At 40.8% G+C, this 15905-nt stretch overlaps 1 protein-coding gene across 11 annotated transcripts in view; it reads left to right on the forward strand.

Moving 5' to 3' along the window:
• The window catches only part of celf4 (CUGBP, Elav-like family member 4), a 93895-nt gene that overhangs the window by 71615 nt on the left and 6375 nt on the right, over nt 1-15905 (forward strand). The window contains exons 4-13 of one of the 11 annotated variants that reach the window (XM_085160602.1): nt 3104-3232; nt 4202-4281; nt 6425-6565; nt 6922-7060; nt 8450-8602; nt 8930-9040; nt 10450-10515; nt 10919-10999; nt 12301-12384; nt 13525-13718. In XM_085160602.1, coding sequence (XP_085016728.1) covers nt 3104-3232; nt 4202-4281; nt 6425-6565; nt 6922-7060; nt 8450-8602; nt 8930-9040; nt 10450-10515; nt 10919-10999; nt 12301-12384; nt 13525-13652 — 1112 coding nt within the window. In that variant the 3' untranslated portion in view covers nt 13653-13718. Of the gene's footprint in view, nt 1-3103; nt 3233-4201; nt 4282-6424; nt 6566-6921; nt 7061-8449; nt 8603-8929; nt 9041-10449; nt 10516-10918; nt 11000-12300; nt 12445-13524; nt 13719-15905 lie in introns of all 11 variants that reach the window. The other 10 variants (XM_085160600.1, XM_085160603.1, XM_085160596.1 and 7 more) reach the window with 10 other exon arrangements.

Genomic DNA, 15905 nt, shown 5'->3' on the forward strand with positions numbered 1-15905 from the left:
GAAGGTCTTAGCAAAGCTTTTCTTTAGCCATGGGAAAAATATGTGCATAGCCTCCCACATTCATACAGCTGTCTCCTGGATTCAGCATAATCTTTGACTTATGCATATTACTTCCTACTTCTGTATAATAATAATGACAATATATATGTTGTTCTTTGGGGGGGAAGTGGGAAAAAAGGAAAAGTTCACTGGCAAGACTAAGGAACTGACCTTAGTTAAATTTTAATCATGTTCTGACCTGAGGAAAGGCACACCCACACAGCTGCCTTCTCTCATATCTGACACCTGTGACAGGCGCACTTCCTTGCCTATAGGTTGTAATTTTAAATGACTGATTCAATGGGGGAAAAAAAATGTCAGACTGATGTGACAAGCAAGACCCATGCATTGTCACACTGTCATTGTGAGTTTCTATCTTGTCGTGCCATTTCATATCTGACAAAAACATCTGATGAAACAGCTACTAGGATGCTGCGTACAGGATGTTGTCTCACCACATATTATGCATTCACATTTATTTACACATAACATTTAATACAAGATGATTATCACTTGGTGGCTTATTTTCTGTAGAATCTGCACAAATAACATTCAACATGGTCGATTTTTCAGATCATTCATATTCTGGTTTGAAAACTACAACATGTTGTGGAATCCTCGGGAGGACCGAGGGACTTGGTGAAATTTCCTTCCACAAGGGAGAGTATGACTCCTGGTGGATGGGGTGCAGGAGGCAGTCATAGATAAATGAACAAAACCATTTAATTTGCCACAAATACCTCGCTCTAGAAGAGACCACTGTTGCTTCACAGTAGAAAGCAGTGACTGCTCAGAATCCTGAATGGTGCTTCGTATTGCTTTCTTTTATTTCCATGTCATATGGATGTCTCAGCAGTGCTGGTTTGCCTTTGTGAGACATTGCTACAGCATAGAAATCATTCAAAAACTAACCAAAGTTATTATGAATTTAGTTTTATTTAGCATTTAACTAAAACTGTGTGTGACTCAAACAGAAACAAAAATAAAACAAGACTAGCTGAAATGATTTTCTGAACTTGCGTCGGACCCTCTTTACTACCGAAACTAAGCATTTATGTATGAAAACATCTATGCTTTTATTTTCCAATTCTTCCCCCTGACAAATACCGTCTGTATGAAAATAATTAACAAAGACTACAACTAATGAACTAATAAACTAAAGCAAAGCCATTCTGGAAACCAAGTGAAACTAAACCGAATTGAAAACAAAAACAAGTAATGAGAAAACACAAAACCATAAAAGCTCTGCAACCAGCCTCCGCGATGATCTGCTGTACGCCCGTTGCTCATTACAAGTCCCCATCATCTCTTAATACTGGTGGCCTGGGCAGTGTGAGAGGAAGCATAAGCTGGACTAGCTGGCCAGCTCGCTTGGTAACTCCTGTTAATCTTCTCTCAACAGTCACTCTGCCAGAGTTATGCTTACAGTTTCATTCCCTGACTGTTTTTCCTGCTGAATGAAATTTTTAAAAAAAACCACCAAATCTCTGGGCAGCTCTACTTCTTCTCACGCTTGAGTGAGGGAATTGCTGCTACACTGACTCACTATCCCGTCTTGAGGTACAAAGTGGTATTATATGAAGGTAACTTTAGTCAAATATCTCATCATCGCAACATAAGGGATGTTGAAGATGAAGCTGCCAGGCAGGAGGAAAAGAGGAAGACCTCAGATGAGGTTCATATGGTGAAGGAGGACATGAAGTGGGTTGGTGTGGCACAGGAGGATGCTAGGGATAGGATGAGATGGAGGTAGAGGATCTGCTTTGGTGACCCCTAAAAGGAACAGCCAAAAGAAGAAGAAGATGATCTCTCTACAAAGACATCTTCTACATAACATCATAGCTATTAATACTCCATATTCTGTTTAGTGTTATTTGCACTACCTGTTTTTGTCAAGGTGGTGCAAAGCAAGATGAAACAGATGAAGTCCAGAAATATAAAAAAAGATACCGAGCAGAAAATAGCTTATTTTCTCAGTATAAATGTAGGGAAAATATTACCTAGCAACAGCGTTCATAAAACTTGGAGAACATCTTTCCTTGGCATCTTTTATGACCTGGCTCATAAGCTCCAACATAAATCGGAGATTGACTCCACACTGCTTTTTTTTTTTTTTTTTTTTAGAAACATGGGCTTTATTTGAATTTACTAAATAGTTTTAGCTAAAAACGACACCAACACCCAAGAGAGAGCATGACAGTGTCTGGTGTCCCTGCCACACCTTGTCAGGTATAGACAATTAGCAATTAAATCCAGGGCAACAGAAACTCTCGCACTACCGCTGCATAAGGAGTTGAGGTTGCAGAGGGGGCGTGACGCGTGAAACCAGCAGCATAGCCAACTTATACAGTGGCAAACATTTACCACAGACACAGCATGTGTCACGCAAGCTGCACTGAATGTGACGAGAGAGAGCATTGTTGTTAGCATCAGACATACTGTGCCATGGGGTAGTCCTATTCCCAAAGGACAGAGACTCCACAGAAAAGGGCTTCCTTGCCTTGATTATGGTGCCCTGCAAATATGCAATGGGCAGCTGGTTAAACAGTAAACAGTATTAATACATTTTAAAGTGAATATGCAGAAACAGCTGTGCACCTCAAATAGACTGCATACTAAATAATAACATAATACACCAACCAGCGAGTCCATTTAAAATGCACATTACAGACTTTCAGCTCAGGAACAGCATTGAATTAGAAATACACTAGGACTGCAGCATTAGATTACATTACATAATTATTTTTTCTAGCATTATGAACTTTTTGTGAACTGTTATTCTACTATAACTTTCTCTTTCTGGCGTATAGCTTCAACTCAGTTGTTTTTAACACAAATAAAGTTGAATTTCTAATGAAAATTAATCAAACAGATTTTCAAGTTTGAAAATTGTTGCAATCGACTGTATCACAAAACTTCTGATATTTGACATGGTGCTTGTGTATCTAAGGCTGAGCGAAAATGCCTCTGTCTAAGCGACACAGCACGTCTCTTTGTAGAATACAAAAAAGCATCTCCTGATCTCCTGATCTCCTGATCGTGACCTATTCCTTTTTCCTTTTAGAAGACAGAAAGCTTTTTGTGGGCATGCTCAACAAGCAACAGTCAGAAGATGATGTGCGGCGCCTTTTCGAGTCCTTCGGCAGCATCGAGGAATGCACCATCCTCAGAGGTCCCGACGGAAACAGCAAAGGTGAGTTTATAGCTGTTTATGACTTTGAGCCGGCAGACTTTTTTCACAGGCTACTGCACAGAAATGATTTGGCCTTTCAAAGTTGGTGACTTTGCAAAGTTCTTCTTAAAACACTCCACGCTGAGTGATGTCAAAGCGGGCTATTTCACAATCATCAGAGGAGTCGTTACATAAGAATACCGGAGATTCAGTAAATTTCAACAGTAAATGCCATTTGAAAGCTTTCGCCCAAAGGGACGAGAGATACAAACCAGCAGCTCTTTACAGATGAACCCCATTAACCTCGTGAGTCAACCTACAAGGCTCTGATAAAGAAAAAAAAAAATAAGTCACCCTCCTTATTAACCGTCGGGCTTCATGTCATGCCAGAAAAATGCCCCTTTTTAAATGTTGTCAGAGTGCTACACAAGTTCACCGCATGAAGTTCATCAGTGGGCTTAGCAGCTAATCAATGAAACTCGATGATAACTAAGCCTGATGATTACAGTGGGCTTGATCATTCTGATTCCTCCGTGAAGCTCCATTAACAAGGCTTCATCAGCCAGCTTACTCAGCTAAGTGGGCTTTAGCTCAATAATTACTGAGAACTTGATCACTCAAATTTATCAACGGCGCTTGTCAATAGTAAGCGACACCAAAACGCTGTAGCGTTTTGAGCGCTATCTGAGGATCCTCGAAGTCGTTAATGATGCCAGATTGGCACATTTAGTCTGCTGAGCTTCGATCAACATTGATGTAGCAATCCGCAGCAAAGGAGGCTTTCTTCACTAAATATTTGTCACTGTAGAAAATTTATCCCAGGTGGGACAAAAAGGAAGGGGGGGGGGGACTGTCTGCTTGTTGTATTGTTACTATAAATGCTTTGTTGTGATACTGTATGATATACTTCTCAGGAAACTTTTTTTCCCTTTGTTCTCGCGATCTCATTATCCCCTTACTCAGGTTCTCCTCTCTCTCGTTCTCTTTAAGGCTGTGCGTTTGTAAAATACTCCTCTCATGCTGAAGCTCAGGCAGCCATCGGTGCACTACACGGGAGCCAGACAATGCCTGTGAGTAACTGCGTGCGTGCATGTAGGTGTGTGAGAGAGGTGAGTCACACAGAGAGATGACTCAAATACTGCTTATATTCCTTATAAATTTAACTCAGGCTGGAGTTTATCAGTCCCAGTGAGGAAATTTGTCCTTAGGGCTATTCGATCTTTCCATCTCAGTTGAGCCATTTTTTACACTTTTTTTTTCCTGGGTTTAAAGATGAATCTATGAATTTATGTCATGAGATTTCTCAAATATTAGACCCATAGAGGAAATATTTTTCAAGTTACAGCGTCCTCTAAAGAAGAGGTGATCGTATGCACAATATTTGCTTAAATTATAGTCAGTGGATTAGGACTACTGGGAAATGTACCTATAATTTTGGTAATATAGGTACATCAAGACAATTTTGGTGTCTTGATGTACCTATAATTTTTCACAGTTGTTATTTTGGTTTTTTGCAGCAGTTTTTATCTGTCATCCTGCTCCGCTGTTTAAAAAGAAATAGCTGGTAAAAAACTGCTCCAACATTCACATATTTAAAAAAAAAAAAAAAAGTCCAGTCTGGGACAGATGTAGTTACATTTTTCACTAAATTTACAAAGGCAGCACATTTAAATAATTATCAATTACTTTGAACTTTGAAGAAACTGCTGATCTGCTGGGATTTTCCAGCACAATCATCTCTAGAGTTTAAAGAGAATGGTCTGGAAAAAGGGAAAATATCCAGTACTGATGTCAGAGGTCAAGGGGAAATGGCCAGAGTGCTACGAGCTGAAAAGGCAACAGTAACTCAAATAAGAGAGCATCTCTGAATGCAGAACATGTTAAACCACAAAGCAGGTGGGTCTACAGCAGCAGCAGAAGACCACACCAGGTGCCACTCCTGTCAGCTAAGAATAGAAAACTGAGGCTATAAATCACACAGGCTCAATTTCTCGGCACGCTTTGGGTCCCTTAGTACAAACTGAGCATTGTTTAAATGCCAGAGCCCTCTTGAGTATTGTTACTGACCGTATCCATCCCCTGATGTCGACAGTGTACACATCCTCTGGTCAGTACGCTACCTTGAACCTCCAGTGCAAGCAAAATAAACAAACTAAGGCATGTAGCCCTCGAATAAACCATTTGGATCTTATTAGCATCTGAAATCTTAAACATTCTTCATGGATGCGGTGTATTTATATGGGTAATTTGCATATGTGGTGTTTCGTACACTAGGAAGATATTTTACATTGCAGCTTACTGTGCTGCATTACATCAGCTACAATAGTACCTACAACCTGCAATAGGCTGGCAGTAAAAGTTTGAAGAGTGGCTCATTAAAGGAGTCCAACAGGCATTTCTGACTTTATCTGAAGCACCAATTACATTTTCACATTGTTCATATTTTATTCATTGTACCTGTTATATCTCTATAGCTTACAGTGCAATGAGAGTGAGCTCACATTGCCTGTCACTGATGAAAACGTTTGTTGGATTGGACAGTCAAAACTAAGAGCTATGAAAAAGAATTTGTTTACATGAGCGAAATTCAGAGTGCATAGCGATGTGTTCACTAGCACTGGTAATATTTTTTTACAGGTTTCAGGGGAAAATAGTCAAGATCTGTCTTGATGTTTTGCTTTTTTGTTGTTTTCTGTGTGTTGCTGTATCTGACAAAACTCCCATAGAATACTCCCAAACCTGGCAGATTCCACACAAAGTATCCAGCTGTTCCCACAAGCACAATGGTGGAGTATTGCTAAGCAGCTTTGTGAAAGCACTCAACTTGTGAGTTGTGATTTAGGCAAAAAAGTACAATTTTTCCCTTCTGTAAAAGTGGCACTTTTTTCATAAATATTTAAATTGCTCTAATAATTGGAATATATTCATAACGGAAGCCTCACAACAGGAAATTATGAAAATTTTTAAAAAATTACATGAGAATGTAAGGTTGACTTAACATGGAATGTCCCTTTTAGATATAAGCCATCAGGACTTTTTGGGGGAAATGGGCACCAGTTATAGCTCTGGGGGCCATTGCCTTGGCCGGAGATTTAAAATAGTATGTGTGTATGTGTGCTAATGCAAGCTTATGTCAGACGTCTATCGAACCACATTAACATGTACTTCCTGGCGTGTGTGTGTGTGTGTGTGGGTGGATGGGTGGGTGCACAGGGGGCCTCATCCAGTCTGGTGGTAAAGTTCGCCGACACGGATAAGGAGCGCACCATACGCCGCATGCAGCAGATGGCTGGTCAGATGGGCATCTTCAACCCTATGGCCCTGCAGTTTGGAGCCTATGGAGCCTACGCTCAGGCAAGATGCCCCACAGAACTCCTTTTTTTATCCACAGTTATTTATTCAGTGAGCCGCAGAGATTAAACAGAGCGCTCGAGCTTAGCTCAAATTTAAATTTGAAAAGGCAAAAGAAGAAGCAGAAGTCATCAAGTCAAATGTTAATTTAAATAAAAAAACATAATTAAAGGATAGACGTTCTATGAAGTTTAATACATGGTTTTCACCTCCTAATATGCTGTTTCCCATCTCTATAGCAGCATTTCTGCTATAGCTCTACTTCTTATGCTTTTTTTCTGTCTTGCTTTGCTTAACTCAGACTCACAGGTCTTTACTTTTATTACTTTCTGCTTTCCCTTCTTCTTCACCACCTGAAGGTGCAGCAGCAAGCAGCACTGATGGCATCTGTAGGCCAAGGAGGCTACCTCAGTCCAATGGCAGCCTTTGCTGCTGCCCAGATGCAGCACATGGCCACCATCAATGGCCTCCCCGGAGCACCGCTGACTCCCACGTCAGGTAACTTGTTTAAGGTCAATTGTTAAAGTACAAGTTAAAGTAAAGAGTTTTTTCAGAAAGTGCATCTACCACAGTGCATGCATTGTGGATTATACTTCTATACATAAATATACATGAGCACAAGCTAGCATTAATGTTCCCGAGGGGAGCTGACAGCAGACAATCTGGTGTCACTGGAAGCCAAGAACCCAAATCTGAAACCCTAAACCTTCCATCTGTGCACATGAGACTTTTGACTTTTATGAGCACTCAGTGCTACTGAGTGCTCATAAAAGTCTTTACAGGTCATAAAGGTCATCTTAAGGTTAAGTACATACAACATAAAATAAATCAATAAAATTGAATAACCATATCCATCAAAGAAATACATCAGGTTGATTCTTTAGTCTAAACATCAGTGAGAGTTCAGTGGTTACTGTGGTTACAGATTTACTCAAACACTAAAGCTGTCTCAGGGGGTTGGGAAGCGCATCTGCAACCGGAAGGTCGCCGGTTCGATCCCTGGGTTCTCTGTCCTGGTCCTTGTGTCCATGGGCAAGACACTTTACCCTACTGCCTACTGGTGTTGGCCAGAGGGGCTGATGGCGCGATATGGCAGCCTTGCTTCTGTCAGTCTGCCCCAGGGCAGCTGTGGCTATACCAGTGTGAATGTGAGAGTGAATGAATTGTAAAGTGCTTTGGGTTCCTTGAAAAGCGCTATATAAATGCAATCCATTATTATATACTAGTCACAGCTGATGCAACTCAATGTATAAATTGGCTGACTGAAGTGTTACAAGTTTTAACATGGCCCTACAACATAATATATCTGCACTGCATGACACAACAGTCTGGAGAAAAGGATTTTTTTTTTTTTTTTTATTCACTTCCATCATGGCGTCTAAATCGGGGCATTAAAATAAGATGTGGAAAATCAAATATAAGTATGAGATCCTTTTGAAAACAGCAGCACCAGCTGTTTAATAAAGTGTAATATTAATGACTAAAAATAGTTTATTCTTTTAAGACCCGACTCTAAGACTGCAGTGGAAATAAGATACAGCCGAAAGGAAGAAAATGCATGTTTCTGGATACACACAAGGAATGTAAAAGAAGATCATTCTGGGAACACATAATTAGCAATCATTTGATATCAACACAGTATTCACTAGTCTCAGAAAATACGTCTGAGAGTCACATCTAATGGCTGTTGTGTCACTGTAAGGGCCATACTTGGACAAGAAATCAGCCCTGACATTTAGTGTCTTTACCAGCCCACTGGACCGGCCCTCCTGACATTTGCAAGAGTTACTAGGTGGCCAGTCAAAGTAAAACTTTTCCATAATGTCCTCGGGGTGGAAAAATTGCATTGTTTCTCTCTGTCTCTGTCTGTCTGCCCCATGGCTGCAGGTGGCAGTACTCCACCAGGCATCAGCGCCCCTACAGTGACCAGCATCCCATCTCCAATTAGTGTAAATGGTTTTACTGGCATGCCGCCCCCGCAGGCAAATGGACAGCCCCCCGCAGAAGCAGTTTTTACCAACGGGATACACCATTATCCTGGTAAATATGATCATCTCAGAGGCAAACGCACACACACACACAAAAATTCAAATGTTAAAGTATGATTTTTTTCAATGTAGACACACGTCCACTGTAAAGCAGCCATCAACAGGAAAAGCGTGCATGATGTTGGCTTACACACTAGAATAGCCTTTAAGCATGTTCATGGGGGGTGAGGCCAGATGAATGTAGTCCACAGAAAGCGAGCAAGTCGAGGCGATTATCATTTGGCAAAGGCGTTCGGGCTGCCGGAGTCTAACTATGCGCTTGTGTCATGAGCCGTGGTTAGTACCTTATTGGATGTGTTTGGTTGTCTTGTCTCCCCAGTTTTGCAGGAGGTGGTTTTTAGAGAGGACTCAGAGAAAAACGGCTTGGGCGTGGCTCCGCGGAGTTGTTTTGGGGTTCAGGGTGGCTGCTTCCTCTCATCTCTCTCCGAAGGTAGCGCTCTTTCCCTCCCACCCTCATCCCTCATCCCTTGTCTTTCTGAGCTCAGGGACAGGAAGATATCATTTCAAAGCCATTTGGGACCAAACATTCTTTATTTTACATTTAAAACATTTTAAAAAGAAGGAAAGAAAGAGGGACAATTCAAGTTTCTGAGTGAACAGTAAAGATTTATATTGCTTCAAATATCTGAAATATTTTCTGCTCTGTAATATGCTCTGAAAAAGACTCTGACTTCGTGTTTCCAGACACTGTCATAAAGAAAAGTTCTTTGCAGTGTATACAAATACAAATCATCTTGTTAGAATAAACCTATCCCTGTGGCTGCTACATTCACAAACTTGCAATTCCCCTGGCAAAATGTATCACAGTGTTACAAAGGATGATAATAACACAGACAGCTGAATTATTTTTGAACAGGATTTCACCTGTTTGTTTTTTTTAAAGGTTCTTTGAGCCCATAACTCTTCTTCTTTTCTTCTGGCTATCTGTGGCTGTTTTTCCAGTGTTACTGTTAGTCCACTGCGTGCTCGGTGTTACTTTGGTTTTAAAGGATACTGGCGTTATCAGTGTGTACATGTTTATCAGTGTGTGTGTATATGTGTGTGTGTGTGTGTGTTCTCAGTGGTGTATTTATTGTGCATGCGTTGTACGCACGGGTGTGTAGCATTAAGGTGCGGCACAGTGTAGTTCAGATGCAGGGAGAGTTTGCTGTAGATCTGTGAACATGTGAAGTGAAAGCAGCAGGCGTATCCACTGTTACGTGCGTTGTGCTCGTCCTGTTGTTGTACATGTTTTTTTTTAGGTTTTCTGTGATAGGCACAAGTTTAGGTACATTTTTTTTCTTTTGTTGTGGTGACAGTGGAGCCATGTGTTGTTGGTTGTTTTCTTTTTTTGTTTTGTGTGTGTGTGTGTGTGTGTGTGTGTGTGTGTGTGTGTGTGTGTGTGTGTGTGTGTGTGTGTGTGTGTGTGTGTGTGTGTGTGTGTGTGTGTGTTTTGGTCTCAACTGTGGTTTATCAAAGTTTTGCTTTCCTGCTTTTCTTAAAAAAAGAAGAAGAAGAAAACTTTTGAAATGCTTTGGGGGAAACTTTTAAGTATAAGGGTCTGGAAAAAGAGAAGGGAGAGGTTCAGAATTCAGTTCCTCACACACCGAAGCGAAGTGAGTTGACTCCACGCTGTTCGGCTCGCTAACCTTTCTGCTTTTTCTTCTCTCCATCGCTCTCCTTCTTCTCATCCCTGCTATATATTACTCTCTCCTTCCTTCGTGCCCTCTCCTCCATCTACATTCTCCCTCTATCTCGTTCCCCCTACACACACACCTCCATCCATCTGTGCTCCCCCACCACCACCACCACCTCCTCCCCCTCCTCTTTTTTCTTCTCTTCTCTGTGTCTCTGTTGAAGCAGCTCAAAGTCCCACTGCAGCTGATCCTCTCCAGCAGGCTTACACAGGAGTCCAGCAGTATGCAGGTCTGTCTGTCACTCTCACTGCACCAATGATATGTGTGTGTGTGTGTGTGTGTGTGTGTGTGTGTGTGTGTGTGTGTGTGTGTGTGTGTGTGTGTGTGTGTGTGTGTGTGTGTGTGTGTGTGTGTGTGTGTGTGCAGTAGGAAGGGAGGCCAGACTACGGAAAACAGGACAAGGATAAGCATACCTTTGTTCAAAATTTGAATTTTGATATTTTAACATTAAGTGTTTCAGTCTCACTCCATCAATTTGTTCTCTGCATCGCGTCGGGTGTTAGACTCTATTGTGCGCTATCTGATCGATTGCCTGCTGTGCCCCTGCATATATCACATTGTTTATATGTATCCAAGTGTGCGCTCTAGTCATGACTGTTATCTGATCCGCGGTGTGTGTTTGTGTGTGTCAGCAGCCTACCCCGCTGCATACGGCCAGATCAGCCAAGCCTTCCCCCACCCTCCACCTATCATTCCACAGCAGCAGCGAGAAGGTAACGCTCACGCACGGCACGCTCCTGAAATACTCATACACGCTGGCGAACAATAACTCACGCTTACTTTTGTTCTTCATTTAATTTTACACACACACACACATTCGAAAAATGTACAGGCGCTTGAAACGTGTACCGGGTTTTGGGGTGATTTGAAATGTTGCCCGTCAGTTTTTACGAAAAGTACAAATATTCAGCAGTGTTTTGGGGTGTTTTTGTTTACATGATACAAAACAGCTTTTTTATTATTGGTGCTTTTTGGTTCAGTAATATAAAAAAACAGAGGACAGAGTGGAGAATGAGTCAAAGAAAAAGAAAAAGAAAAAGAAAAAGAAGAATATTACTGAGCATCTCAAACTCAGCTGTAAGCCTTCTCATGAACCGAATGACCATCAAGCTCAACACCCATGCCTGGGACCTTACTGCCCTCTTGTGGAAGTTAAGATAAAAATTGCAGATGATTTCACAGCTGTGGCAACCCAGAGGCCATATTTTAAGCATTTGGGAGTCATATAGTAAGGGGTACCATAAAATTATCAGTATGAAGGTTGTTAGTTTTCATGATACTTAACATTCAGCAATCACCTGACAACTTAAGGTTACCATTCAACTGTGACTGAAGCCTTGGAGAAAACTGCTCTACACCTTTTATGGGTTTTATTCGTGTGTTTCATTTTTGCAACTCTGGAACCTTAAAACTAGGCAAATATTAAGAAACACATTTAAGGAAAAAAAATGTAAATGTGAAACTGGGCATAAAGATGGTCTGATGCAGAAAACTGGAACATTTTATTTTGTGTTTTTCACTCTGACGCATTTTAAATTCCAGTTTAGTCAAAACAACAATCCAAACGTGCGAGATTAACTACCACATAGGACCGACACAACTAGAAAACAAAGAAATTACGCAATCAAATGTTGAAATGTTCATCTTGATTGGTTTCTGTGAGAGCTTATGTTAAAAAAAAAAATGTAGGTCTTTTCTAAAATAACCAACATTATTCTATTTTTGGCAGAAAATTGAGCTTATACATCATTTATAAGAAGCTGTCAGAGGCAACTGACTTTCACTGCCTTTTAGCCCACTTTGACTAACAATGTGCTCTTCTACCCTCTTTATCTTTTACTTTACACTTTAAATAATTTCTTACTGTCATCACAGAGTTTTCTCCTCTCGTGGTCTGCCTTTCCCATTCTTACTCCCCATCTCTTTCCTTGACCCTTTTCTCTGACCTTTGCCTTTTTATCTCTCTCTCCCTCCCCCTCTCTTCTCTCGCCTTTCTCCGTTTCTTTCCACGCAGGACCGGAAGGCTGCAACCTGTTCATCTACCACCTCCCTCAGGAGTTTGGAGATGGAGAGCTGATGCAGATGTTCCTGCCATTCGGTAATGTCATCTCCTCCAAAGTGTTTGTGGATCGGGCGACAAACCAAAGTAAATGCTTTGGTGGGTAAAAATGAACAAAACCAAACGATTATTGGTTATTTATTCCTGATTATTATTCTTTTTTTTTTCCTAATCACCCTTTTTTTGCACTGCAGTCAATACTCCCTTCCCACCCCCACGCCTTCCCTACCCCCAAACCTCTCGACACCTCTCCCTTTAAAAAGATGAACAAAAGAGCAGATCGTTTCTCTGCAGGTGTGCTGTTACTAATAAGAAAGAGTGGATATTTTGTTTTCCTTTTCCAAGCGTTACAGACAGCTGAGATCTGAGAACTCAGCGGCCCGTTTTATCTTTCGATTACGACTGTGCTCTTCGTGACATTTTGTATAATACAAATGTGGGTTTTTCAGTCACATGCCCCCGACTATAGCTTCCTTTCAGCTAAAAACAAAAAAAGGGATGCATGCCAAGAACGTAACTTCAGAATCCCACAGTTAGTCTGCCGTGCAAAGACAGAAAACTGCCATGTCACGTCATGCTGCTGACAGTGCAGCGTAGTCGAACGCATAATTATGTGGCAAATTATAAATGGATTGTGGAGAATGTTTTATGGAGAGTCCATCAGGTGCAACCCATTTGCAAATTAGCTTTTGCTCACTAATACGCTGCATTAATGTATTTCCTCAATTCATGTTGGCGTTTTTGTGATGCGGGTTTTAATTTGTTATTTGACGCTTTTTTCCACAGTGGAAGTTAAAAAGCAAAACTGAAATGTTGCACAACCATATTGATGTTTTAGTTATAAAACCCCATTATCCTGTAATCCTGTTGTTGTTGTCATACTATTACACATCTGTGTGATGTTAGTTTAATGTGCTTTTTTTTTAATAATCACACTATATTAGATTTACGCTTACAACTAGTTGTTTCATGAATGGTAACTGTTTTTTAGTTTTATGTGCAGATTAAAGGATTTCATTATCGTTCCAGTTTTCATATCATACACACCTGTAAATGACTATCGGATCTTAATGAACTCATCTTCACATTCCATGTTTTTAGTGTCCCAAACCGCCTTTGCTTCTTCATATAACAATATCTCCTCCTTTGTCTTTCTCTCTCTTTTGGCCTTTCCCCCAGGGTTTGTAAGTTTCGACAACCCAGGTAGTGCCCAAGCTGCCATCCAGTCAATGAATGGCTTCCAGATCGGCATGAAAAGACTCAAGGTGCAACTGAAGAGGCCAAAGGATGCCAACCGTCCCTACTAGCCCGCGCCCCAGCCAGCCACTGCCACCCTGGCGGCCGGGGCAGCTGTCGAACACAGGGAAAGACAGGTTGGGCATCAGTGTTGACTCCTTGAGGAACACCTGTTGTCGGTTTAGTTTCACAGGTGGTTTCTTGAGCGCATGCACAGCTATTGCAAATTATACTGGCAAACACTCACCAAACAAAACCAGGTGTTGACATTGCCTGACGTTTTTTTGTTTCCCACAATCCTCGCAGGACCATGACTACAAACCTTTTTCCAAAAATAAATAAATAAAAATAATGTAACCAATACATTGAATTAAAAATTGTATAAAGAGAGCCTATGAGATATTAAAGTTTAAATATTTTGTTTTAAAAAAATGTGCTCTTGTTGAATTTGATGCCAGCAACACATAAAAACAGTTAGAAGCAGGGTATGTTTACCACTGCATTGCATCACCTCTTCTTTTAACAGCACTCTGTAAGTGTTTGGGAACCAATGAGACCAAATGTTCACCTATAGAGAGCAAAATCTTCCCCAGTCTTCCTTGTTAAAGGATTTTCTGCCCAAGAATTCGCTGTCTTTTGTTTCATAAATTTTTGAAAAAAGAACTGACAGGTCTAGACTGTATGCAGGTAGTTATAGCTGCTCTTAATATGAAGCAACGCTGTTGTAATACCCGCAGAATGGGGTTTAGTGAGGATGTAAACAAGGCCTTATCTCAAAAAGACAATTGAATGGCAGCATATGTTGCTTCAAAACCTCTTTGCAACATTCACTACCACCAAGTCTCAGATGTTCAAGTTATCCATGTGATGTACAAAAGCGTTTACAAACCTATACCATCTGAGATGCTTTTACACTTCTACTATTTACCTCAGAGAATGCAGCATCCATGCAGGACAATTAGAGATTTTGATTCAGGACTATTCCTCTTCATGTTAAAAATGTTTTGCTTGTTTTTTATCTTTACATGATACTCAAAACGTTTTTGGATGATGCACTGGTTTACTTGTACAGTAGTAATGATTTCCACTACACAAAATGCTTTTAATGCAGTAGCATCAACATCAGTTTTCAGCTTTTTTCAATATCTTGTGATCCTCTGATTCAGCCTCATTGAGAAACTCTTCTTTTTAATCCCCAAATGTGTTCACTGTTGTGCATGAAAGCACTCACTGAGCATGCTCATGTTTTCATTGAACAGTGAAATGAGTAAATCGTTTTTCCTTCTAAAGAACAAGAGGAAATTTTGCAGCTGTTGTCTTACCCTTTATTGAAGATGACAATAATGATTTTTTTAATTTTTTTTTTGTTGTTATCATTAGTCACATGCAGATATTTCCCAAGACAAGCTGAGAGTGAAACGTGACATTTCAGGGAATTTTTTTCTGAGTTCAGCAGCGACTGCATTGTCTAAAACTCCTGCAGCTTTAACCTGCTGACAGCTGTGTTACAGTGCCTCACGTGCAGCACACACACCTAACAACACCTGTTCGCTCTCGCCAGAGCGCCGTGTGTTCTCGGGCAAACAAGTGTCGCTCACATCGCCTTCTTCGGCGGAAAACACTCTTAGCTCCGTGCATCATTCGCTGAAAACAAGAGTGCTGTGATGCACAGCGCTAACGTAAATGTCCCACACACACAGGGGGCAAAGCAGACTAGTTAAAACATATTGAGAATATAAGATGTTAAATGTAATTATGCACCATAAGACGTGTCTATCTATACTGAAAGTGAAACCTTGTTTTGATGTCAGCTTCCAGGCTGACCGAAAAAAGAAAAAAAAAGCAGAAGCACTTACTTGAGTAGCCTCCTCTATTTGCAGAACGACTTTACAGTAAGTGACCCTGTATGTTACCCCGTAGGTAAAAGATAATTGGTAAATGGTTCAGCATGTTGCACAGGGAAGAAAGTGCTTCCAAGGGAGAGGCATTTATTACCCCTCAGGCAGGTAATTGTGCTGTTCCTCTTTGTCTCCTCCCTTCATCTGTGTGATGGAGAGTTTAGGCTGTGTCGTTCATTCACTACTGATGACTTCATTCAAGGGCAACTTATCACCCACTCACAAACTAACTGAACCATACCAGACAGTGTCTTGAGGCAAATCACTGCAGGTGGAAGAGCAATCTCATATGAATTTTTCATCAAATGTGTGCCGCCACTCCTTTTGATATGTAAAAGGATTTTTTTAAACTGAATGTTGGAGAAAACATCTTCTGATTTCCTTTTTTTTTATTTCCAGAGCGTCATTACGCTCTCAACTGATTAG

Source organism: Neolamprologus multifasciatus, chromosome 5, assembly GCF_963576455.1.
Source record: "Neolamprologus multifasciatus chromosome 5, fNeoMul1.2, whole genome shotgun sequence".
In the NCBI taxonomy this organism is placed as follows: Eukaryota; Metazoa; Chordata; class Actinopteri; order Cichliformes; family Cichlidae; genus Neolamprologus; species Neolamprologus multifasciatus.